The following is a 25,363-nucleotide window of genomic DNA, read 5'->3' on the forward strand; positions in this document are numbered from 1 at the left end:
CTTGTTTTGTGATCTGGTTGTGCTGATCGTGAAAGCCAACTTTGCAGATGACAGTGGCATTTCACAAGACCTAAAGTCTGGGCACAGCTGGGTGTGGACTTGTGAAGGGAGCAGGGATGGATGGGACTGTCAGCGAGGTAGGCTGAGGAGGGTCAGGAAGAATCGGTATGATTGCCTCGGCTCTGTGGGAGGCAGGGATGTCTCAGTCTCTCCGGCTCATCCTGGCACAGCCTTTACCAGGAGAGACACTAGGAATCACACAGATAGGCACTTGTAGCCTGACCTGGGAGTCACTCCACTCTTCCCCATGGGCCCAGAACCCCATCCCCAGGTGACAAAATTCATGATGCAAGCCCCCACCAGGGGCTGTCCAGGGACGAATTCTCAAACGGCCAAACAAGAGCTGTCCCCAGTGCCCCTGCCTAGGCCTGTCACTTCATGATCGTCCACTCCCCTCTGTTCAAGCTCACAGCATCCTGAACATAGAACCTGCTCACTTGCTACTGCTCAGACCGAAGCCTTTCCAAGGCCCTCACTTTACAGACGAGGAATGGAGGCCGGGAGAGGGAGGGATAGACCAGCATTAGCTGCAAGCATTCTGCTGGGCCCAGAAGCAACAGGATATTCGTCCTTTAGCCTTCAAACCCTTTCCCCTTTCCCAGATCTGTGTGCTGGAGGAAAGAGTGCTAGACCCCAGCCCCCACCCCGAGGACAATGAGTATCCCATAGTGCTCTGTCAGCTGTGTGGTTTGGGAGAGGTTTGACATTTGTAAGCTTGCTTCCTTCTTTGTCTGGCCATCTCCCTGGCCAAGAACACCCTGAAAGGGGCTGTTGGGGTGCACTGTACACTGCTCTTAGGAGTGATCACCTGCACGAAGGGCAGCAGGAACTTCAGAGGGGCCGGCCCTAGCTGACACCCAGGCAGTAACAGGGGAGTCATCAGACCCACACACATCAAGAAATTAGAGCTGCCCGTCCCACTGAGAAACATCTGTCTGAACAGCCTCAGTGCCTAGGCTTCATTTCAAAAGAAAAGAATTGTTACAAAACAGAAAGGGAAAAAATTCTCCAAGTGTGGCTTGGACAAAAATAGCCCGGACTTATCAAGCCTTCTGGAAAGAGACGGAAGGGTTTTTACATATGGTGTTCAGGCTTTCCGAGGGGGAAAACAGGACCTGGGGCACCCAAAAGATGCTCGAGGCAGGAGTCTGTGCAGAGCCCAACCCAAGAGAGCTCAGCCATGCTCATCAGGAGGATTTATCCCAACAACCAAGAGGACTCAGCTCGGCACGACAGTGTGAGTGCCTCTCCGCCTATCCATCCATTCATTCAGCGGTCACCAAGCTTGGACCGCTCAAAGTGCCTTGAGCAACTCTGGGCCTTCCAAAAGTGGGTGGAAGTCTCTGCTTCCTGGAGGCCCGATACCCACAGGAGAGAAGAGACACATTAGAGGTGCAAGCAAAGCGTCATGAGAATTAAGATGACTTTCGGCTGATAGATAGATCATGGAAGGCTTCCTGAGGAAGGGGCGTTGGGAGTGGATGGAATTGGGGCAGTCGGGGGTTTGGGGGATGTGCTGTGTGACGGACACGTGCCTGGCACGGGTGTGAGAGGATGAGGTGCCGAGAGGCTGATGCCCTTCTGCTGTGGCACAAAGCAGACAGCCAGCAGGCTGCTTCTCATTTTCCCTTCAGCTGGGCTGAGAAGGTCCCTTCCGTCCCTTCCAGTTTCCTCCCCTCACTCACTCCCTCTTCTCTTCTAAGAGCTTCTGTGATCTAGGGAGAAAAAAACAAAATGCACAAATAGAGGCAACTCCCAGGCAAGAAGCCAGACCCCTGAGGTCAGCAGAAGGGGAGGTGGAGGTGTTAAGGCCAGACACCGAGAGGCAAAGGGCCACCTCCATAGCCATCTCTCAGAGTGACCTCACATCTATTGGAGTCATGTCCACCCATATTACTGGGACGTCAAAGCCCCTGCATTTGATGTCCTTGAGCATCTATCAAATCTCCTTGAGCATCTATCAGCAGAGGCAGCACCAGTATGAAAATATAACAGTGGCTTACCACCATGAATATGGCTGGACCATATTCCCCATCCACATCGGATGCTCCCCTGAAGAACTTGGCTGGACCATATTCCTTATCCACATCAGATGCTCCTGTGAAGACTGACAGACCACTAACAGAGTGGCAAAGGAAGATTTTGACCTCAGCTAACACCATTTCTCCCCTCCTACCCGTCTTCTCCAGTGGGTCTCCAGGGGCCACACACACCCTCTGACCACACCCTGGCAAACTGCTTAGCTGCCAACATCAGTGGTATGGTACTTCATCAGAAAGATTCAGGGATAGTGGGGTGGAGAAGGATCAGTTGGTAAAGTCCCCGCTGTGAGGACCTGTGTTTGATCCTTAGATCTGGGTCATTGTGATACACGTTTGCAATCTCAGTGCTGGAGAAGGAGAGATAGGTGGACACCAGAGGGTCCCTGGCTAGCCAGTCTGGCCTAATTGAAAGCCTCGGGTACCAGTGAGGGACCCTGTCTCATAGAACAAAGTGTATGGTGCCTGGAAGTTGACCTCTGGCTTCTGTACACACACGCAGAACCTCCCAGAGAGGAGGTCCAAGCTCTCAGAGAACGTTGACAGGAGACATGAACTCTGGGTCCTGTCCCCATCACTGTAGGACTCCTTACTCCAAAGGAAAGAGCATACCCCGGAAGGGCTGGAGCAAGGCCCAGGCTCAGAGCGTAACGGGATCACTGACATAAACTGATGTGGGACAGGGTCCATATGTAAAGTTCCCAAGCGGAAAGGGAGCCACATAGGTGAATGGATTCCGGGTTTCCCACCCTCTGCACATCCCCGGACAGACTCTGCGGATGACGCCTTCTGGAACAGCCTGGGTTCAAAAGGAAGCCAGAGCCTTTCTAGTTTCACTTCCCACAGAATTTGAGGTACAAACTCTGCTCAATAAACGCGGATTCCTTTTGGAATCTAAGTGGAGTATAATCTTTTAAACATAAATTAGTACTGTTCTGGCTAGCTGAAGAGGGATTGGGGTGCAGGAGTGAGCTGGCTCAGGGGGCACCATACGGACACCTTGAGTTCCGTCCCTGGAACTGACATGGTAGAGGGGAGTACTGACTCCAAATCACCCTCTGACCTGTGCTAGCAAACTGTCTGTCCAAGCTGTTGGACAATGAAGGGCATCATCTACAAGGTGATAGAGACAACAAAGAAGTATATAAGGAAAACGGCGCGCACATGTAATCCACGCTGAGACCAGAGCATCACAAGCTCCCGGCCAGCCTGGCCTATATAACAATTCCGCTTCCAAAGAAATGAAGTTTGCCAGTTCATACAAAGCACGAGGAAGAGGAAGAAGCGGGGAAGACGGCCTGGGAGAAGACCCTAAATGAAGACCAAGGGGATGAGGCACACAGGCCAGCAGCACTGGGGAGCCTCAGAGGCTGGGGCAGAGGATGGAGGGGAGCGGAGACTCAGGCCTTTGCACCCAGTGAAGCCATGAACTCTCCGATCCCAAGTAAATGTATAGCAGTCCTCGGATTCAAAGGCACATTAGCACCTCAAAAGGCTGGGAAAACATGCAGGCTGGGCCTCACCTCCAGTGTCTGACTCCTCAGCTCTCTGGGCTTGGACCCAAGATGCTTCATATCCCAAAGAGTCCCTGAGGAGATTCATTCTACTTTGGGTCTAGGGCACAGTTTACAGCCACTACCGAGTGGCCACTGCCTGCTGTCTGGCCCATCCCTTCTTTCAAACCAGAGGCCTCTTAAAGACACCTTCAATTTGGCGCATCAGCGGGAGGTCAGACGATGCTGATGCTGCCGAATGAATGAGGGCATGAACTGCTGGTCACAGGGAAGTAAGCGCATAAAGTCCTCGGAACATCCTAGACACTCTCTTATTCCTATTACAATTTTGCTTAGAGTGTGTGTAGGTTAGAGAACAATCTGGCAGGATGGGCTTTCTCCTTTCCCCGCATGGGACCCAGGGCTGAACTGAGGGTGTCAGGTTTGGAAGCAGGCACCTTTGCCCTCTGTGCCATCTTGCTGCACCCTGTGTATATTTCTTAACCTTTTAGTGGTCTCTAGAAACAGAACAGTGGGAAGCACACGTGTACAGAGGGGGTGGGGGAAGGGGAGAGAGGGAGAGAGATTGGGCAACACACACATGCACGGGAAGGTGGGTGGGAAGCGCAGGGGGAGGGAGAGAAGAGGGAGGGAGATTGAGAGCGAGAAGTTGGCTTGTGTGATTAGGAGGCTAGCCGGTTCTAAGCCCAGTGAGGAGAGTGGGCAAACTAGAAACCAAGAGAGCAGATGGGGTAGCCTTCCAGTCTAGAGACTCGCAAACTCAAGAGCCAAAGAAAGCTGGTGTTTCTGCTCATATCTGAGGACAGAGGACTCTGGTGCCCAAGTTCAAAGGCAGTCTAGCAGAATGAATTCTTTCAGTGGGCCACCCTTTCACTCCTATCGGGCCTTCTCCAGATTGAACAGAGCCCACCTACATCCTAGAAGACAGTCTGCTCTACTCCGTCTGCAGATTTGTTTATCATGAACAGGAACACCTGGGCAGTGTGTGACCAAATATATGGGCTCCCTGTGCCAGTCACACCGACACGTAACATTAACTCTCACAGTAGACATGCACAGAGGACTCTGATCTCTCATGAGAGGTTTCTGGAGTCAGGGAGAATAAGGGAAGTGCTAGCAAAGGGTGAACTCATTCATTTTCCCAGCTGCTGGGAGTCCAGCCTTTGCCAGGTGTCTGGGCCAAGGTGGGCACAAACTCCTGCTGCTAGCCCCAGGAGAACCCCAGTGATGGCTGTGCTCTTCTGGCAGCCCAGGGTGGGCTCTACACACACACACACACACACACACACACACACACACGCACGCACGCACGCACGCACGCACGCGCGCGCGCACAAGCGCACACGCGCGCACGCGCACACACACTCACGCACGCACACATACACACACACACACACACACGAGAGCCCTGAAGCCCTGAGCCCCTATGCCACAGGCGGTTTGCCTGCTGTGCTCAGCATTTCCCCAGCCCCATCTTGAACACATTAGCCACCAGGCTCACACTGGCTGGAGGAGATTACATTTTCCATGAAGCGGGTGAAGGGGGAGTGCCTCAATGAAGGAGGACTCTCTTTCATTCCGCAGATTGGTGAGCTCCTACACACACCATGCCTTTGTCTGATGTCAGAAGGAGCAAGAAAAAAAGGAGAGACGGATGCACAGATGGCCAAGTGTGATTTTGAGGTCCGAGGTAGTGGAGAAAAGACCATATGATGAAGGGATGAGTCCAGAGAGGAGAGAAGCCAAGGCCCTTGGAGAAATGGGACCATTGGCCTTACAGAGGGCAGCCCTGTCCCCATACTGAATCTTAAAGTTTTCACAGTGGGGAAGAAACACTGAACCTGAAGTCCTGGCTCTGAAACTGCCCCTAGACAGGCTCTAATGTGTACGACTGACTTCATAATCAAAACCATGTGTCCATAGACTGCATACACAGTGATATGTATGAGAGATATAACATGTAAGCATTGCTGAGAGGCACGACCATGCCCACGGAGGGAACTGAGCCCAGGTCTGCCCTTCTTAAGTAGTTCTTACCAGCCCTGGACTTGGAATCCCCTGCAGAGGCCAGCCTCTCAATTGGAATTTCTCTTCTGGCTTCCTGGACAGGCAATAGTCTCTAATGTTCATGGGCTCTGGCTCCCACCATCTGTGTGGAAGCTGAGCTGCTCACACCTGCCTTGGCAGACACAGGCAATAAAAGAACTGGCTGCATTTAGAGCCTGGTCCCTGCCCACCCGCTTTCTACCCTCTTCGACTTGGGTGAAGCTCAGAGGCAGGACACTGGGTCGTAACACAGCTTTTTCTCTGCCTGTCCTTGCTCAAGACTGCAGAGACGCTTTCCTCCAGCTCTTGTGGTCTACACACCCGTTACCAGGTACCTAGAAACAACCTGGAGTGCAGGGTTCCCTCTCAAGGGGCTGTTGTAAGTAGGACATACATACTACAAAAGACTAGCTGGGGGATGGTTCCGGGTGTTCCGTTAAACAACAGAAAGGGGCAGGTGAGAGGCTCAGAAGGTAAGAGTGCTTGCCACAAAGTCTGACAACCTGAGCTTGATCCCTGGGAACCACATGATTAGAGGAGAAATCCAACTCTGCAAGCTGTCCTCTGTCCTCCAACCTCCACACATGCACTGCGGCATACACACATGGGGGGGGGGGGGAGAGAGCGACAGAGAGAGAGAAGGAATAATGTACATGCTGTTAATGGTCTGCCCACCACCTGAACTGGGAACAGGAACCTCCTCCTCATTGCCGTGTTTCTCACAGCACCGTGATGTGGTAGAGGGTGTGCATGTATGCATGTATGCAGGTGCTCATGCATGTGAAAGCCAGAAGACAACCTCAGCTATTGTTCCTCAACCACCATCCATCCTGGGTTTTTTTTTTTTTTTTTTTTTTTTTTTTTTTTTTTTTTTGCCAGACAGGCTAGGATGGACTGACGGGTGATCTCCAAGAATCCATCCGCCTGCCTCTGACTTCCAAGTACTAACTGGGGTCACAGACACATACCACCATGCCTTTCTTTCTGACGGGGCGGGGTGGGGTGTGCTTGGGAGTTCCTAGGGACCACGATCAGGTGATCGCTGCCTGCAAGACAAGTGCTCTGAGATGTAAGTCACATCCCAGCCTGTGCTAAGTGGATGTGAGGATGCATCCCGTGGAGTCTCACAGGAGAGGCTATGAGGCCAGACAGACAGACAGACAGACAGACACACACACACACACACACACACACACACACACACACTCCTCCTGGGAGCCCAGGAGCCCCAACTGTCCACAGGAGGACTCCTCCCTTGGCACAGCCCTCCTTATAGGCACCCGCCAGGGGAAGGGGCTCCTACAGGCCCACAGCTACAATCTGGACGGCAGCTTCCCTCCAGCCAAAGCTCTCCGGCCATCACATCCCTGGGAAGAATGCTGGGAGCCCACACTGCTGACGCACAGCCCTCAGCCATGGAAGGCCCACATTTGCCACAACCTTTTGGTTTCCCGTGCTGTCTGATACCCACACCAGAAGGTCTTGAGTATCCAGCCCAAAGGGCCCCTCGGGCTCTGAAGTTGCATATAGCTATATAAAGCCGAGGCCACAGGGGGTGGCGGGGCTGCCAGACCCCAGGAGCAATTTGGCTGTTCTTGGCGATGACGTGGACCTTTCCCCAAAGCTTCAGCAGTTAGCCCCTCGGAGCAAGCCTGAATCATTCCCTCCAAACCTCAACCCCACCAGGCACACGTCATGCCCAGACTCCAGAGGGAGAGAAGGTGGCCCAGTCTCCCCTCTCTGGTAGAGATGTTTGGAATACCGCAGAGGAAGTTATCCCATGAGCCCGCTAGTCCCAGTCCTGCCACAAACTGAGTGCCCAGTCAGCTTCTCTCTCGGGGCCTCCACTTCTGCATCTGTATTGTGGGGACAGTAAAGCCTGCCCTGCTCCCCAGAAAGTGCCAGGAACCCCCAGAGAAATGAGCTCTGGGAGGACTGGAGATGGGACATAGGGAATCACTCTTGTTCTTTGAGAAGCCCAAAGCCAGTCTTGCTGCAGATTTCTTCGTGAGGACTTAAGAATTTACTGCCATTTTGCTCCATCTTTGCCACTGCCAGGACACATGAGCAGCTGCTAGTGGTCGTCAGTCTTTATAGGCAGCTTTCCCAGTCCCCCTTCTGTAGTCAGTGTCTCTTAGCGCTGGTGAGATGGTGAGAGGTTGGCAGCATGGCAGCGGTTAGCCCCGTTTCACAGCTAGGAAAACTGAGGCTTGGCTGGTCAAATTTCTCTAGACCATGCAGTAAGCTGGCGACAGGACAAGGATGGAGACCCAGCTTTGGGATTCTCAACTAAGTTCTCATCTCTTACCAGGCCCCTCCAAGTAGCCCTGGACCTCAGGGTTCCACTTGGAAGTGGGAAGTGCAGTGAGGGGTTCACCCAGGGCAGGCTGGGAGTGAGATCTGGAAGACATATGGAGACAGAGGTCCTAGGAGATGTGGTGGCTGTCCCAATCTAGAGCATGCCAGCACGCTGTAGCGGGTCCTCCTTGGGGTGTTGGCGCTCATCGAAGAACCCTACCCTCCTCCCTCTCCCTGGGAGAACGGAGCAGCACTGCCTACGGGATCTGTCCCAGAATTAAGTCGCCAAAAGTTGTCTAGACAAAGAGATTTTATAGGCCCAATTAACCCCTGCCCGTCAGACTCAGGCACACCTAATAAGGGGCTATATTTAGAGGCTGTCATTATCTGGCTCCCTGGAGAGAAACCTCAGCTCTCATTTCACAGACATTTCCTTTCTAAGGAAGCTCTGCCACGCCCCCTGCAGCCCGGCATCCTTTTCTGACAGCCTGGAGCTGGAACATCCGGCCATGAGGAGGCGCTGCTGTCCTGTGTAGTCACAGCCCCAGCGGCAGTGTGGTGGGCAGCTACTGTAAGAGCAGGGTCAGGAGGGCCCCTGCCTGCCTCCTCTGTCCCAGTCTTGTCTATTCTGCAATGCTCAGGGTCTGACAGCTTCGCTGTGGTGAGCTGGGGCATCCATCCCATGACAACACACTATCCCTAGAAAGGGTGTGTGTGTGTACAGTCCTGTGTTTGTGTGTGTACAGACCTATGTGCAGGTATTTGAGCAATTGTGCATGTGTGTATGTGTATACACTCCTATATACATGTGTTTGAGCACCCGTGCATATGTGTAGAGGCCAGAGATCAAGAGACGGTGTGTGTGTGTGTGTGTGTGTGTGTGTGTGTGTACACTATGTGCGGGTACTTGAGCACTCATGCATATGTGACTGTATGTGTGTATGTGAGTTGTGTGTGTACACTATGTGTGGGTACTTGAGCACTTGTGCATATGTGAGTGTGTGTGTGTGTGTGTGTGTGTGTGTGTGTGTGTACTATGTGCGGGTACTAGAGCATTCATGCATATATGTAAAGGTCAGAGATCAACCCTGGTGCTTTTTCCAGGCACCACGTACATTGCTCTTTGAAGGCAGTCTCTCCCTGGCCTGGAGCTTACTAATTAGGCCAGACTCCCTGACCACTGAGTCCCTGAGGTCCACTCCTCTCCACCGCCCCATCCAATGCTGAGGTTATAAGAATACACTGCCATTCCTGACTTTTAAATGTAAGTTCCAGGACTCAAACCTGGGTCCTCATCCTTGAGCAGTAAGCCCTTTACCAACTGGGCGGGCCATCTCCCCAGCTCAGAGGCCACCATTCTTAGCTCATCTTAGCTGTAAACCTTTGTGCAGAGAGTTGTGCTGATGCCCAAGGCCCAGAGGGCTCCAGGTGTACTGAAATCCACACTCTGATAGGTGGCAGGTGGCCATGTAGGCTTCATCTCAGGACACAGGCTCCTGTGGCCTCCTGGGATAATATTGCTCCATGGAGGTTAGGAATGAGCTATATAAGCCAAGAATGCGCATGTGGGCACCCTCAGAGCCATCATGTGCCGGTGGAATTCACCATCCACGGGGGACGCTATTGTATATATGTGTCCCCAACACCACAAGCTGTCCCTCTCTGCACTGTGTGTGGCTCATTTCCCTAGGAATGTGTGTTTGTGAGCAAGGTGTTCTCTTCCTGTGGGGTGGGAGGCTGCAGAGACTCACAAATGAAGTGGCTTCCACAGCAGGTTCTCCCACAGACATGGAGGCACGTCTGCCTCCTTCCTGGCTCTGGGGCAGACTTGTTCCTTGATCCTTCTAGACACCAGGGGCACCTGGTGTTCCCCAGTGTGGCAATAGCATCTTTGATGGCCTAGCCTCCTCTTCTCCCCGTGCCTCTTCTCTGTGTGTCCTTCATAAAGCCCCTGCATGGGTAATAGGGCCACTGGGACTGTCTCAAGCTGGAGCTTTGCCTTAAGTCCATCTGCAAAGGACCTCCCTCCGCATAACATCAGACAAGCACAGGTGGTTTCCCCGGTCCCTTCCTCCTTCTGCCTTAATGAGCCCTGAGCAATGCCCCTCAGCCACGCTGAGCAGCCGAAGGGCTTCCCCATGGGATGGAACGAGGCTCCTGCAGCTCCCCTGCACTGAGACCACCATCAGGCCCTCAGCTTCTCCCCTCCACCACCCCTCCTATGGACGCTGCAGGCCTTCACCTCTGAATCCCCAGACCTGGCACCAGACTCCCCAGCTTGGTACTGAGAGCCCAGCTTCCCTCATCAGGAAAGTCCTCCACCCCATTCCTCCTCCCCAGCCACCACCAAGGCCAGCCTTAGAGGAAAGAATGTCCCCCAACCACTTGGCTTCTCTCCTCTTTCTTCACAGGTTGGTTGTGGGTGCTCCACTGGAAACCAATGGCCACCAGAAGACGGGAGATGTGTACAAGTGTCCAGTAACGCAAGGCAACTGCACCAAGCTCAACCTGGGTAAGCAGCCACTGGCTTCTTCTTGACGGCCACTCAGGTACAGAGCAGGGTTTGGCACACACCCATGTCTGTAGTCACATGGTTCCTCTCAGTCCATGTTCCACACAGAACCGACACTGACAAACATCTACACTGACAGTCACCTGTCCCCGTCTCACTGTTTTGTGAGGTGCATCACTGGGCTCACACTGCAAACGAGCAGATGGCTCAGACAATAAAGCACTTGCCTTGCACATAGGAGGACCTGAGTTCAAACTCTAAGACCTACATTTAAAGAGAAAGCCAGGCACGGTGGTGCTCATTTGTAATCCCAGTGACGGGGGGGGGGGGGGACAGGTAGGCTGAGATAGGTATATTCTTGGAACTCATTGGCTAGCCAGCCTAGCATGTGTGGAAAGTTCCAGGCCAGTGAAAGACCTGTTTCAAACAAAAATAGGCAGTGCCCCAGGGAAGACACTGAAGGCTACGCTCTGACTGCCACATACACACATACACAGAGAAAGAGGGAGACAGAGACAGAGCGAGACAGAGGAGGAACCTGAGGCCTAAGAGACAGGGCATCTTTCACTCAGTCACTTAGCTCGCCATTCTACGGGAGCCGGCGCAGGTTTATGGCCACCCTGCAACCGTTGTACAGGACACAGGCCTCCAGTGTCACACTCTGCATCTTCTAAACCCACCTGCCGCCCACGTGCTCAGGACTTTCAGTTCCCGCATAACAAATGTGTTCGTGTTTCTGATCTTGAAACAGGAGTGTCAGCAGCTAGATCTGTGCCCGTGTGTCGTCAACAGCACACCAAGTGCGCCTGGGGGTAGGCCTGGCCACACCCTCCTAGACATTTCTGCTCACTCAGTTCCCACCACACAGAGTGAGATTGAACCATCCAACAGATGAGGAAGTGACAGGATGAGGAGGCAAGGGGACAGGCCCAGGGCCACCTGGCTTGTAAGCAGCATGCTAGGATTCCAAGCCCCTCAGCATAGCCACCCTGCACTCACCACGCAGCTGCGTGCCCAAATGGAAGCTTTTCCTCCTGGAAGTACTCTCCAGCCTGTGCTAGAGCTGGAGACATGCTGGACACACATACACATACATACATACATACATACACACACACACACACACCACTCCACTAAAAACTTCCATCTTGCTCTAAGGGCAGACAGATAGTGGTTGAGCTTGCTCTGCCCACAAAAGAGACAAAACCCTACATGGGCCACAAAGCCACAATTCTAGGGCCTTTCCTGGAAGACTGGCCTTCTCAAGCATTTTTTTCCCTCCTCCAGCAGGGTGCCTCTTGCCCTAGAAACTCACACAAGGATCCAAGTAGGAGGGCCCCAGCAGGGCAGTCGGCCCACAAGAAGAGATAGTTGTAGCTCTAGAGATAAACAGATGGAGGGCAAGGCCACCATCCAAGAGAAATCTCAAAGAGCTTGGATGCCTGGGGTTTCCAGTTGTCTGTCACATGATGCTGCAGGCTCCCAGGAACCCCCGGAGTGAAACCCCAGCACCTGCAGGGGCCTAAGCTTCAGTGAAAACACAGCAGAAGGGAGTCTGGTTGGTGGCTTCAGTGCTCCCATCATCCCCTTCCTGAGACACAGGCGAAGAAGGACTGACCTCAGAGGGCTTCCCCTCCCAGCTGGACAGTTCCCAGTGTGTCCTTGGGAAGCTTCGCATTAATCTCTGTGCCTCCGTTTCCTCAGGTGTAAAGAGGTAGACTTGATGGACCCTAGAACCTATTCTAGATCTGTTCTGCACCGTAAAGAGCACTGAATAGCTGGCTGGAATGTGGCCATTTGCAGAGTGCTTGCATAGGGTGCACATCTCCAGCATCTAACAGCCGAGGCGTTGGAGCTGTAATCTTAGCCCTTGTGAGACACAGACACAAGGACCAGAGGTGCAGGACCGTCCTTGGCTGCACAGTGATTTCTAAGCCAACCCGGGCTATATCAGAACCTATCCAAAAAAAAAAAAAAAAAAAAAAAAAAAAAAAAAAAAAAAAAAAAAAAAACACCTGAGAGAAGCAAGAGGGAAAAAGGGACCTGACAGCAGCTCTGCCTCCTCTCCAGGACAGTCTGTGCTGCAGTATAGCTGTCATAGTCACCTCTTTTGTTCTGGCCCTGGCCTGCCCCCAGCAGTCTCCAACACAACACAGTGCAGACTCTCGGGGACTGCAGACTCTCAAAGGCCACATCAGGGGACATGGGCTTAGAACTGACAGGTTCCAGCCTTTCCCACTCCTTGTCTCCTAAGTATGTCTACACACCCACCCACACACATAGACAAGCACACACACATAGACAAGCGCACACACATAGACATGTGCACACACATATACATGTGCACACACATGGGCATACACATAGGCACGTGCACACATGCATGCACACACATAGATGTGTGCACACGTACATGCACACATAACCACATGCACACATGCATCTACACACATATACACCTGCACATATACAGGCACACACACATAGACATGTGCACACACACATGCACACACACACACTTTGCTTCTAAGGACTCCAAGCTCTTTTCCATCCCTTCTGTGTTCTGAAAGGATACTCTAGAGGCCTTTCATTATGTGCTTGTCCTGTGGTTTCTGTACTGCCACAGAACTACCTGTCCCTACCACAGCTGGCTGAGGCCACCAGCTGCAGGGGGCTGCACCTTCAGCACATGATGGGCGGACAGGTGGGTGTAAAAGGGGTGCTGGAGGACTAACTTCAGATGGTAAGTGCTGCAGGAAGGGGTGAGTGGGTGGGTCCCTGTACAGAGAAGGCCACCTCTGCGGGCACTGTGCTATGCCTGAGGTGCAGTTAGTCGGCTGGAGAAGGCAGAGTTCTGGATGAGGAGGTGAAGGTGGTGCTGTGGTTTGCAGTGTAGCCTTGTGCAGTTTCTAGGACTCTGTGAGAGTCAGTGTGTTCATCTACCAGAAAGTGAGGAAGGACGAAGGATACATATGAGGAAGATCCGTGCTGTCCTCCGGGCGAACAAGGGCCATGGGCTCACCTCAGGTGACCTACTGCAGCAGGCCCTGGGCAGCAGACAAGCAGAAGTGGCTGTAGGTTGAGTATCTCTCCTCTGCTCCAGGCAGGGTCACTCTGTCCAATGTGTCTGAGAGGAAGGACAACATGCGTCTCGGCCTGAGCCTTACCACCAACCCCAAGGACAACAGCTTCCTGGTAAGATTATCATCCCACTGCTGACCCCAGCCTTCCCCCCTGCACAGACCCGCTGCACAGGGTGTGGGGAGACCTAGCTAAGCAGGCCCTGCATACTCCTTGCATGCGTGTCTCTTTCACCCCCCCAGATGGCCCAACCCTACTCAACAACACAGGCAGATCCTACATGGCCATGGGTCTTTCTATTGACTGGGCCCTTCGTTTCAGTGAACAGTCCAGAAAGGTAAAAGGATTGGGCCTTTCTGTGTCCATCCCTGGATAAGTGACACAGGAGCTGGACTCTCCTTCTTGGTGGCCTTGCCTCCTAAGGAAACTCATCTTTGGCCCTTGGCCAAGAGCCTGACACAGTGGTTTTGGCAACTCCACAGAGCAGAAGCATTCTTTGTCTTCTCCTCTTAGTAAAGTGTCCTTGGACCCCAGCCCTGGAAATTGGCCCAGTAAGGGCCTTTGCAGACGAGAGCTGGCCTAGCGACTCTTAGAAGACCCACTCCTGCAAATGAAGGGCTTCCTCGGACCCCATGGGGTGTATATGGAGTGGGCCAGTAGATGAAGGAAGAGCCACCACCCCAGATTATAGGGTGGAGTATGGGACAAGGATCCAACCTCCACTGTCACCCACTCTACCTGAAGCCAAGGGCCCAGCAGCAAGAGAGAGTTCAGTGAGACTCGGAGACCCCTCACACTAGGAAAGCTGTCTTGGGCCCTGGAGGTTGAAGCCAGGCCCTAGCCGAAGTCCTATGACTGTGCTGTGCTGCTTCGCAGGCCTGCAGCCCTCTCTGGTCTCATGAGTGTGGAAGCTCCTACTATACCACTGGCATGTGCTCACGAGTCAACTCCAACTTCAGGTTCTCCAAGACAGTGGCCCCAGCGCTTCAAAGTGAGTACCTTCACGGGGGCAGTCCAGGGAGGAGGCACAGGGCTCTACTCATGGCTACCTTGTACCTATAGAGCAGCATGCGGGCTCTGGGACTGCTTCAGCCCGCTGGATGATCCGAAAGGAGGGAGTCACTTCTCCTAACGTGGCAGAGGAGTCCCCTCTAGCTGGGCCACTCTAAGGTTCTCATCCCAGGCTGTCCTCCCCCACAGTGTGATGGTAACAAATTAGCTGAATTTATGAAAACCATCCTGGCATCCATAGAAACTCCCTGTAGAATTTTGAACATGGAGGAGGTTGCCAGGCCACCATGTCTAACAAGCCAGGCTAGGGTATCGTTCACTTAGACTGCAGTATGAATGCTGGTCCTTGACATCCTGCAGGGCAGAAGCCCATGAGCGGAGAGCCAAGGAGAACAAAAATAACCTGGGTGACAGTTCCACCAAGTCAGCGCTCCCGGGCAGCTTGCCCAGAGCCTCGTGGATGCAAAACCTCCCCCTCCCTCCCAAGTAAACTTGGGGAGCTAGAAGCCTAGACTTCTTGGCTCTGAGCCTCACCATTTCCTCTGGGCTAAACACCCTCAGAAAGCAGCTGTTGCTTGTTTATAGAGGGCGAGGGGATTAGCACCTCTGGCTCAGGCAGCCTCCCCTCAACACCCATTGCTGGGGGACAGGGAGGAGGAACATTGCCTAGTCAGCTGTCATCTGTGGGGTGGGGAGGCATGGGGTCCGTTCACACAGCCTTCCAGACAGTTCCAGGGCACAGCGGATGGTCCAGGCACTGAGTTTCTCAGGGGGTGGAGCATCACAGCCCTGACATTGCTGACTGCTACTGGCAGAGCCATCCTGCCCTGGTCTGGGGCATCAATCTCCTGGGACTTGGCAAATGTAGATTCCAAGGTGCCCTTTATGTAGTTTCTAACAAAGAGGGGCTTGGGAAAGGCTGAGGAGGGGTCTGTCGTGTTTACGGACCACAGACCTAAGTAAGACTGGGGAGATGGCTCAGCCAGCAAAGTGCCTACTGTACAAATGTGATGTCCTGAGTTCCATCCTCATCACCACATCAAAAGCTGTCACCCCAGCACAGAGGAGGCACCCTGGGGCTGGCTGGCCAAGTCAGCCTAGCAAACTCAGAGAGCTGCCAGTTCAGTGAGAGACCCTGCCTCAAAAAGATAAGGTGGAGAGAGATTGAAAAAGACAGCTGATATCAACACACACCCATACACATGTGCGCACACACACACACACACACACACACACACACACACACACACACCAAAAGCCCTCAGACCTGTAAACAGGTTCTTTTCTGTTTATTTTTAAGAATTTTAAGGTATATTTTAAGTACTTATTTATTAGACTGATCGGTTGATTGATTTTTTTCTTCTTGTTTGTTTTGGTTTGTATGGTTGGTTTGGGTTTTGGTTTTGATTTTTTGAGACAGGGTCTCTATATTCCCCTGACTGTTCTAGAATTCACTGATCTTGAACCCACAGAGATCCATCTGCCTCTGCCTCCCAAGTACTGGAATTAAAGGCTTGTGCCACCACACCCAGCAAGATTTATTTTTACAGCCTGGTCTACAAGAGCTAGTTCCAGGACAGGCACCAAAGCTACAGAGAAACCCTGTCTCGGAAAACAAAAACAAAAAACAGATTTATTTTTATTACATATGTATGAATATTTTGCCTGCATGCAGGTATGTATACAATGTGCATGCCCGGTGCCCATAGAGGCCAGAAAATGGCATTGAATGCCCTAGACCTGGAGTTACAGACGGTAAAGCTAATATGTGGGTTCTTGGAACTAAACCCAGATCCTTTGCAACAGCAACAAGTACTCTTAAGCACTCTCAAGCATCTCTCCAGCTCCACTACACAAGCTGTCCTTTTAAAAACAATGAAATTAAAAGAGAATCAAAATAATAAATTTCATGTCTCAGTGAGAGACTATTTCAAAACCCAAAGTGCGTGACTGTTGAGAAGGAAGGATACCCAGGTTGAGAGGGAGAGAGAAACAGAGACAGAGACAAGAGAACAAACTGGGCACAGTGTCAGGATCTGTAATCCCAGCACTGAGGAGGTAGGGTAGGAGGATTAGGAGTCCAAGGTAACCTCAGCTAAAGAGCTATTTCCAGGCCAGCCTAGACTACCTGAGATCTTACCTTTAAGAAAGGGAGTATAAATAGGATCATCTAAGGCTTAGTGAGCTCTTGTCTTTAGAAATGTCTTCCCATCAACCCTTAACGACAACTCTTAGTTCAGTGATCATGCTGCTCCTCCAGCACAGAAACCTGAAAGTGACTGCCCGCAGCCCACACGGCGGGTGAGTGGCAAGGCCTAGAGCTGACACCAGACAGCACATTCCCAGTCTTTCCTTGATGATTCCTTCGTAAAACACGAAATCCATTCATCCAGGTTGCTAGTGGAAGATACCACCTGCCCACAGCAGTAAAGGAAACAGCCCAAGACCCTGATTCCGGCAATGGCAGTGGCCGGGGAAGCACTGGATCAGTCAATAACCATCAGTCTCTGACGTGGAGCAAAGAGATCAGGCTCCATTTCAGCTCTGTTCAAACAGCCCATGGGTAGTGACATGGAACCAGGACATCTTAGCTGCCTTGCTTATATGACTCAAATAAATGTCCGGCCTGAGGACAACTCTCCGTGCAGGAGATGACAGATATCAGCAATCATTCTTCCGTTGGTCTCTAAAAGATCATTCAGAACATAAGAGATTTGGGCCTGGGGACATAGCTCAGCTGGTGGAGTGCTCGCCCTGCGAGCATGAGGCCTGGGCCCCCGTGTAGAAAGCCAGACATGATGATGCTATTCAATCCCAGCACTGAGGAAGCCGAGACGGACAGACGCCCGGGGCTTACTGCCAGCCCCCCAAGCTCACAGTAACAAAAATAGGACAGACCCTGTAAAAAAGAAATAAGGAGAATGGCTCCTGAGAACCACACTTGAGACTGACCTCTGACCTCTATACACACATACATACACACACACACACCAACACATACACACACAAAAAGGTTTCTTAAGTGAGTAAGAATGTTGGAGATTTATGGACGCTGGTTCCCTGATGGTCCTGATTGTATCCCTGCCTCCAGGGTGCCAAACCTACATGGACATCGTCATTGTCCTGGACGGCTCCAACAGCATCTACCCCTGGGTGGAGGTCCAACACTTCCTCATCAATATCCTGAAAAAGTTCTACATTGGCCCTGGCCAGATCCAGGTGAGTGTCTCCAGGGCTCGCCTCTGCTGAGCAAGGTCCCCGAAAATCCATGGCCTGAGTGACCCCACAGCACTGGGCAGCATCTTCCCATGAAAGGGTAGGAGCTGGTAAGCCCAGCCAGCCCTGAGACTTGCTGCCTCACGTGCCCGTTTCTGGTGGGCACAATGAGGATGCCTTTCAGGGGATGAATCCACTTATGAAGATGACCAGAAGTCAGGAGAGGTGGGGAGGCATAGAAAGGTTGTGTAGAGACGCTGGGGGACATCAGGCATGGGGGTGCTGGGAAGAATGGACTTGGAGTAGACTAGCCACCAGCACATCTGGGAAACATTGATGGATAAGGGCTACGTTTATTTCCCAGTATTTTGTCTGGATGAGGACTAAGAGACAGAAGTGCCAAAGTAGCAGGTGTCAATTCTAAGAAATTCTTTCTATGCCAGAAGAGTAACCTGATATCCAGAAAGAATCCACGCTAGGCATGGTGGTGTGTTTATAATCCCAGTGCCGGGAAGGCAGAGGCCAGGCAGTCTGGCCTAATTGGTGAGCCCCAAGTCAATGAGATACCCTGTCTCAAAAGAGGTGGGTGGAAGTACTGAAGATGACACCTGAGAGTTTCCTCCAGCTTCCCTAATATCACACATGCAAACACATACACAGCCCACACACATACACATAACCTCACACACATGTACCACACACTACATGCACACACACATACATACCCGCATACAACACACACATATGCCAAACACATTGCACACACATAAAATACACACTCACACCCACATACAACACACTCAACACACACACAAAGGTCTTCTTAAGAAACCTGGTAGCTAACAGTGTTGATAAAAGGGAGCCAAGTCCTACAGTGACAAGCCCCCTCAGACCAGAAGATGGTCTTTGATGACCTGGGGTAAGCAGCCAGCATTCAAAGGGTTCTTGGACCCAATAAACTTGGTGGGCCCACTCAACAGTAACACTATCACCAAGTCCCTGAAACCAGTCTCTATAGCTTGGTGTTTATTTTGAAACTATTAATAGTGCTGAAACATTATCCACTTTGAAAATGTCAGACCTCTTCTCATCCAAGTTTCAGGGACTCTTTGTTATAGAGCTTGGTCAACAGCCGTATGGTCCTGGTAAATTCTGATAAACCCATACACTTCTCCTGAAAAATTCTGGGGAGTGGGAACTTGGGTTGGGGTTGGAAGTGGGGCCTGGGGTGTAGGAATGTATGTGTATGTGTTCATGTACATATGTGCATATAAACATGCAAGTGTGTGTGTGCGCGTGCACACGCATGTGTGTGTGTAAGCCAGAAGTTGATGCCAGGTGTCCATTTTTGAGGCTGGGTTTCTCATTGAACCTGTAGCTCACCGGTTTGGCTGGGCTGACTGGCCAGAGAACTCCAGGGATCCGCCAGTTTCTGCCTTGCAGATACCACCACACACAGCTTTTAAACAGGCACTGAGAGTCTAAACTGTACTAGCACGTCAAGCTAGTACAGTATCAACTGTAGTATCAACTGGAGCTCTCCCCAGACCCAGCTCCTGATGCTCTAGACTTCTAGTCTGTGTTCATTCTCCATCTTCTTAAGGAAGATGTTCAACCCGATGAGCTTTCCCTCTCATCACCAAGTCCCTTTCTCTCTGTGGCCCTGATTTGTTCTATCAAGCCATCCGTTCATCCCCAGAACAGCCTGTTTCCCTCGGGCGGTGGTTTCCTCTGGTAAGGACTCCTGGGAGAGGGGACCCTCACAAATGGAAGTCTGAGCGTCATGGTTCTGCTACCCTCTGCTTTGGTTTGCAGGTCGGAATAGTTCAGTATGGAGAAGATGCGGTACATGAGTTCCACCTTAATGACTACAAATCTGTAAAGGACGTGGTGGAAGCCGCCAGTCACATTGAGCAGAGAGGAGGGACAGAGACCCGCACAGCATTTGGCATTGAATTTGCACGGTAAAAAAAAAAAAGTGTGTGTGTGTGCATATATATGTATGCAAATCTCAGATACTGTTTGGACTACTCCTGCTATGTTCCCACCATTTGGTGCTTTCAAACAGCCAAGTTCTGATGGCGGGCTGGGCTTAGTTGCTTAGTTCTCTCTTGGGTCCTCTCACTTGGTTATGTTCTGGTGCCTGCTAGAATGGCTGTCACCCGAAAGTTCACCTAAGCTAAAAATACCAGTCGGCACATTTATGTTGCCATCAATAAGAGCACAGGGGGACTGGTGATCTAAGTCACCAACTGTGGCCATCTGGCTTGGTTTTCCAACACTCTCACAGTGGACTCTTGTCTTCTTGAAGGAGAGAATTTGATCAAGATACATACACAGTTTAAACAAAAGTTTACTTAGCAAAGCAAGGCAAGCACCCCGAAGCGAGGCTGAAGTGGGCTAAGGAAAGCATTTACTTGAGGCTGTCTTACAGTTTCAGAGGTTTAGTCCATGGTTATCACGGCGGGAGAGCATGGTGGCACACAGACAGACATAGTGCTGGAGAAGTAATTGAGAGTTCTACATCTGGATCCACAGCGCATAAAGAGAGCCACTGGCTTGGCCTTTTGAAACCTCAATGCCCACACACAGTGCTGTGTGTCTCTAACAAGGATAAACCTCCTAATCCTTTCAAACAGTGCCACTCCCTAGGCATACAAATATATGAACCTATGGGGGCCATTCTTATTTAAACCACCACAGATCAGATCTCCCTTTCAGGGTATTTCTTCCCATGAGTCTCATAGAAGGGGGACAGGTGTCAAAATCACAATGCAAGTGATATTGTAGTGAGGACCCTACAGTGGTGCACATGTGTGGGTCAATGACCTGAACCTTAGTTTCTGCCTAACTGCAGCTTCAAGGATAGTTTACCATAAAGGGGTATTCTGACCCTCAGTGTAGACAACTGCCTAAACCCAGCCACAGTCTTCCTCAGTTACTCCAAAGCTAACTCCTTTGCCTACTTGGTCCTAATACCAGGGCATTGGGGAGTTCACAAGAGACCCAGCAGGAACTGGGAGACTGCCTATGACCTAACTAAGGGGCCTCAGATTGTGACTTTCAATATATTCCATTACCCAAGCAAGTTACCAAAGGCCAGGCCCTACCCAAAGGTATGATTCTGCCTCTTGATGGAGGAACGGCCAGGCCAAATGGAAGAAAGGCATTTGGAGAGGACGGTAGCATGCAGCCAACTTTAGAAAGTGTTCTGTCATAGTCTGTAGACTATGGAAAGACGAGGGTTTGGGGATGTAGCTCAGCTGGAGAGTACTTGCCTAGTGTGCATGAAGCCCTAAGTTCGATCCCCACTACATTAACTAGACTTGGTAGTGGAAGCCTGTAACACCAGGCTGGAGTTTGCCTAATATGGGTAAAGTCCTGGCTTCAATTCTGAGGACTGCAGGAAGAAAGGAGGGAGGGGGAAGAGCGGGAGGAAGGGAGGAGGAAGAGCAGGAGGAAGGGAGGGGGAAGGGAGGGAGGAGAAAGGAATGAAGAAAGGAAGGAAAGAAGGTATAAGAAAAGCATGCTGGTTCTGAGCACAGAGTCTGTCTATATAGTGTGTGTCATTGGTGGCATATAAAGAACACGGTTAAATCTAACCCCTGAGGTGGTAAAGAGACTGATTCCTTACAACTCACTCCAGAACACACTCAATGTCTGTCACCTCACGATGGCCACATTAGAGTTCACAAGCTTATTCTACTGATGTCACTGCTGAATGCCCTCTGTTTACCCCCAATAAAATCAGCCAAAATTAAAGGTTTTATGATCCAAGGCCTGCATTGACAAGGTGAAAATCACTTTAGTTGAATATGTCTAAATTGGAACATGATTTCACGTGGTCAGAAGATCACGATTTTTCCAACCCCATGACTCCTCTGGTGACGTCATCAGTCAGTTCCTGTGCTTCTGTTTGTGAACACTTGCCCAGGCTCTGCCTAAGCAAGCAGTTCTCCACTCAAAGATGGCTCTCTATTCTTCCTCTCAAAGAACTGGCCACTTTGCTCTTTGGCCATCACTGGAATGACAACTATGACCACAGGCCCTTCTGATGACAATGACAGAAGCCAGTGACCATGAGGGGCTGTCACTTCCTTACTGTGAAACTAAATGAATAGTGTGGGAATAAAGCTCACTGATTTGGGTTCATCTTGCAGCCAACCAGCCTCAAGTCCATGACATACATGTGACTCACGGGACAATTTGAGCCACTCAGAACTCATGATTGCTACTGAGGTTGCAATCTCCACCTCCAGTAAAGTTTGAATTCTAGCTTTGGGACCTGCCATGTTTAGGTTCCAAATTATAGCCATGATGATGGATGGATGGATGGATGGATGGATGGATGGATGGATGGATTTGCAGATCTTAAGATGGAACCATGACCTTGTTTTTCTATACAAGTGTTCTGCAACTGAGTTGTATTTACAGTCTTAATTGTAATTCTTGATAAAAGGTCTTGCTACATAGTCCAGGCTAGCCTCAAGCCCCCAAGTAGCTACAGTTAAAGGTTTGTGCTACCAGGTACTCACAAGCTTTTTAAGGTGAACATTTTTCTCTCTTTACTCAGTTGTCTCCAATTCATTCTGTTGTGCCTTTGGTTTTGTTTTATGTCTGTTTGCTTTTTTTTTTCTGTGAAACTACTATCAGGCCAAGATCTAAGCCACAGGGTCAAGGGGTCACAAAGGTAGAGATTTGTGGTTCCTGCACTTGGTGGTTCCCAGCCAGCACCGAGCTCTGACAGGCGTTAGCGCTAATCTTAACTCAAGTTCGAGAGGCATGACCTCCACCAGGGAGACCTGTCAATAAGGAGGCAGGGTGGACGCCAGAGAGTGACCTTGAGCGGAACTGAGGGTGCTGACCCACCAAGGGAGTGCAAGAGGGCATCATGGGTTGAGTAGGCAGCTCTGAGGCTCAGCACATGCCCAGGGCTGGGCCAACACAAATACAGTACTATTAATCCACAAGCCTCCCTTTCTTATTCATTCCCAAGATCTCACATTAAAATTATAATTTTAAAAGTCCCATGGTCTTTACAAATTCAAACACAGTAAAATTCCTGTCTCTTTAAAATATCCAATCTCTTTTAAAAGTTCAACTCTTTCATCTGTAGGCTCCCTTAAATATCAAAATTAAATTAAATGTCTTCTTTAAGAGAGAAGAACCAGGACACAATCACAATTTGAACCAAGCAAAACCCAACTCCAACAGTGTAAATAACTCAATGTCCAGTTATCTGGGATTCACCCACTATTTCTGGACTCCGGCAAAGGGCTTGGGTCGCTTCTCCAGCTCTGCCCTCTGCAGCACAGTTTGTCTTCTGGGCTCCAGCTGGCCCGACTCTACTACTGCTACTGTTCTTGATTGTCTTCCCATGGTACTGGCATCTTCAAAATGCTGGGCTCCCTAACTACAACTGGGCTGCACTTAACCAATAGCCTCTCATGGGCTATCTTTACAGTGCCTAGCCTCAGCTTCTCTGCATGACCCCTTCAGTCCTGGGTCTTCAGCTGCCACTGAGGCTGCACCGTCACCAGTGGCCTCTCACAGAGCCAAGTCCCAGCTGCTCTCCATGACCCCTTTATGCTTTCAAAACCAGTACCACCTAGGGGACGCTTACACATGACCAAGTCCAGCCGCCAACACGAGGTATAACCATAGCCACCTCAGTGATGCTGGTCTCTTCTTCATCACTGCTAATTTCTTAGCTCCAGCTAGCCAGCATCAGTTGTCTCGGTAATGTAAAGGTTTCACGTTTGTGTTTCTGGGATCTTATTAATCACAGCTGATTCTTGCTAACCAGAACCACAAAAGCTTAATTCAAAATAACAAATGACCCCGATAGAGTCTTTAAACCCCCTCTGAAACGTCACAAGCCAGGCCTCCATCTTCTGCATTGCTCTCAACATTCTTACCTTCCAAGCTCCCACAGAACATCCCGAAAGTTCTTAACACTCAACAGCTCTTCAGTCCAAAATTCCAAATCCTTCCAGTCCTCCCCTAAACATGATTGGGTCTGTCATAGCAATATCCCCACTATGCTGGTACCAATGTCAGTCTTAGGGTTTCTAGGCTGTGACTAAACACCATGACCAATTTCAAGCTGAGGAGGAAAGAGTTTGTCTGACTTACACTTCTAGATCATAGATCATTGGAGGAAGTCAGAACAGAAACTCAAGCAGAGCAGGAACCTGGAGGCAGGAGGTGCTGCAGAGGCCTTGGAGGGGAGCTTGCTTCCCCTGGCTTGCTCAGTCTGCTTTCTTACAGCTGGAGTACATGGAGGCCTTTCCTCGACTGAGGCCCCTTCCTCTCTAATGACTCTAGCTTGTGTCAAGTTGACACACAAAACCAACAGAATAGCTAGATGCTCAGCAGGCAAAGTGGCCTGCTGTATAAGTATGAGGACTCGAATTCAGGTCCCCAGAACTCATACAAATGCCGGGTGGACCTGGGGGCCTACCTGTAATCCCAATGGGAGGCAGAGATGAGGGGTTCCTAATGCAAGCTGGCTAGCTAGACAAGTCAAAGACCCGGCCTCCATATCTAAGGTAGAGAGTGATGGAGAAAGACTCTGATGTCAATCTCTGGTGTACACGCATACATGCACTCACACATGTTGAACACACACATATGATTCCATACCCCACATAGAAAAAATACAAAAGAGGAGGAAGGAAAGAAGGAATAAAGAAGGAAAGACGTTGATGTCCAGGCCATACCCCCTAAAGTGTCTGGGTATGGATAGGACCCAAGCATTAAAAAATGTTTAAACCTCCCACCAAAAGATTCTGACACGCAGCTGGGTCTCTGAGTTGCTGACTTAACCCAGTCAGGTTTGCTGCCCCATGGTCTCCCCTCCTCCCTACCCCTCTGCCTACCATACAGCAGGATTGGGACTCCAAGAGGGCTGTGCACTTTTTAAAAGCAACGGATCCAGAGCTGGGGAAATGACTCAGTTGGTAAAGTGTTTGCAACCCGAGCATGAGGACTTCCGCTGAGCTCGTCAGCACCCACAGCACTGGCTGCACACACCTGTAGTCCCAGTGTTTGGGAAACAGAGACAGGTGGATTCTAGAAGCTACTGTGTTCAACAAAAGACCCTGTCTCAAAAAGATATGATAGGGAATGACAGAGATATCCAGTGTCAACCTTTAGTTTCTACACGCAAATGTCCACACACAAGCACTGGACATGCACACACATACATGTGAATATCCAAGACCCAGCTGACCAACTGGTGCAAGAGCATTGTGATGCAGACCTTGAGCTGCTGGGGTGCCCACAGTTGCAGCTTCCACGGCTGCCCCCTAGAGGACATCAGGCTGCCCTGTTTCCATATCCCTCTTCTGACCAATCCCCTGCATCTGGTTCCAGTTCAGAGGCTTTCCAGAAGGGTGGAAGGAAAGGGGCCAAGAAGGTGATGATTGTCATCACAGATGGGGAATCCCATGACAGCCCAGACCTGGAGAAGGTGATCCGGCAGAGCGAGAAGGATAATGTGACCAGATATGCAGTGGCCGTAAGTTCTACCCCAAGGAGGGGGCGGGGAGCAGTTGGTTACTCTCAGAGGCTCTGCCCTCAAA

At 50.8% G+C, this 25,363-nt stretch overlaps 1 protein-coding gene across 1 annotated transcript in view; it reads left to right on the forward strand.

Annotated features, from left to right (window-relative positions):
- Positions 1-25,363, forward strand: part of Itga11 (integrin subunit alpha 11) — a 102,850-nt gene that overhangs the window by 36,294 nt on the left and 41,193 nt on the right. Inside the window, exons 3-8 of the mRNA XM_050152015.1 lie at positions 10,369-10,469; positions 13,573-13,664; positions 14,427-14,541; positions 17,653-17,780; positions 19,593-19,741; positions 25,155-25,299. Coding sequence (XP_050007972.1) covers positions 10,369-10,469; positions 13,573-13,664; positions 14,427-14,541; positions 17,653-17,780; positions 19,593-19,741; positions 25,155-25,299 — 730 coding nt within the window. The remainder of the gene's footprint in view (positions 1-10,368; positions 10,470-13,572; positions 13,665-14,426; positions 14,542-17,652; positions 17,781-19,592; positions 19,742-25,154; positions 25,300-25,363) is intronic.

Source organism: Alexandromys fortis, unplaced genomic scaffold, assembly GCF_014885135.2.
Source record: "Alexandromys fortis isolate MF-2015 unplaced genomic scaffold, M_Fortis_MF-2015_v1.1 scaffold_70, whole genome shotgun sequence".
Taxonomy (NCBI): Eukaryota; Metazoa; Chordata; class Mammalia; order Rodentia; family Cricetidae; genus Alexandromys; species Alexandromys fortis.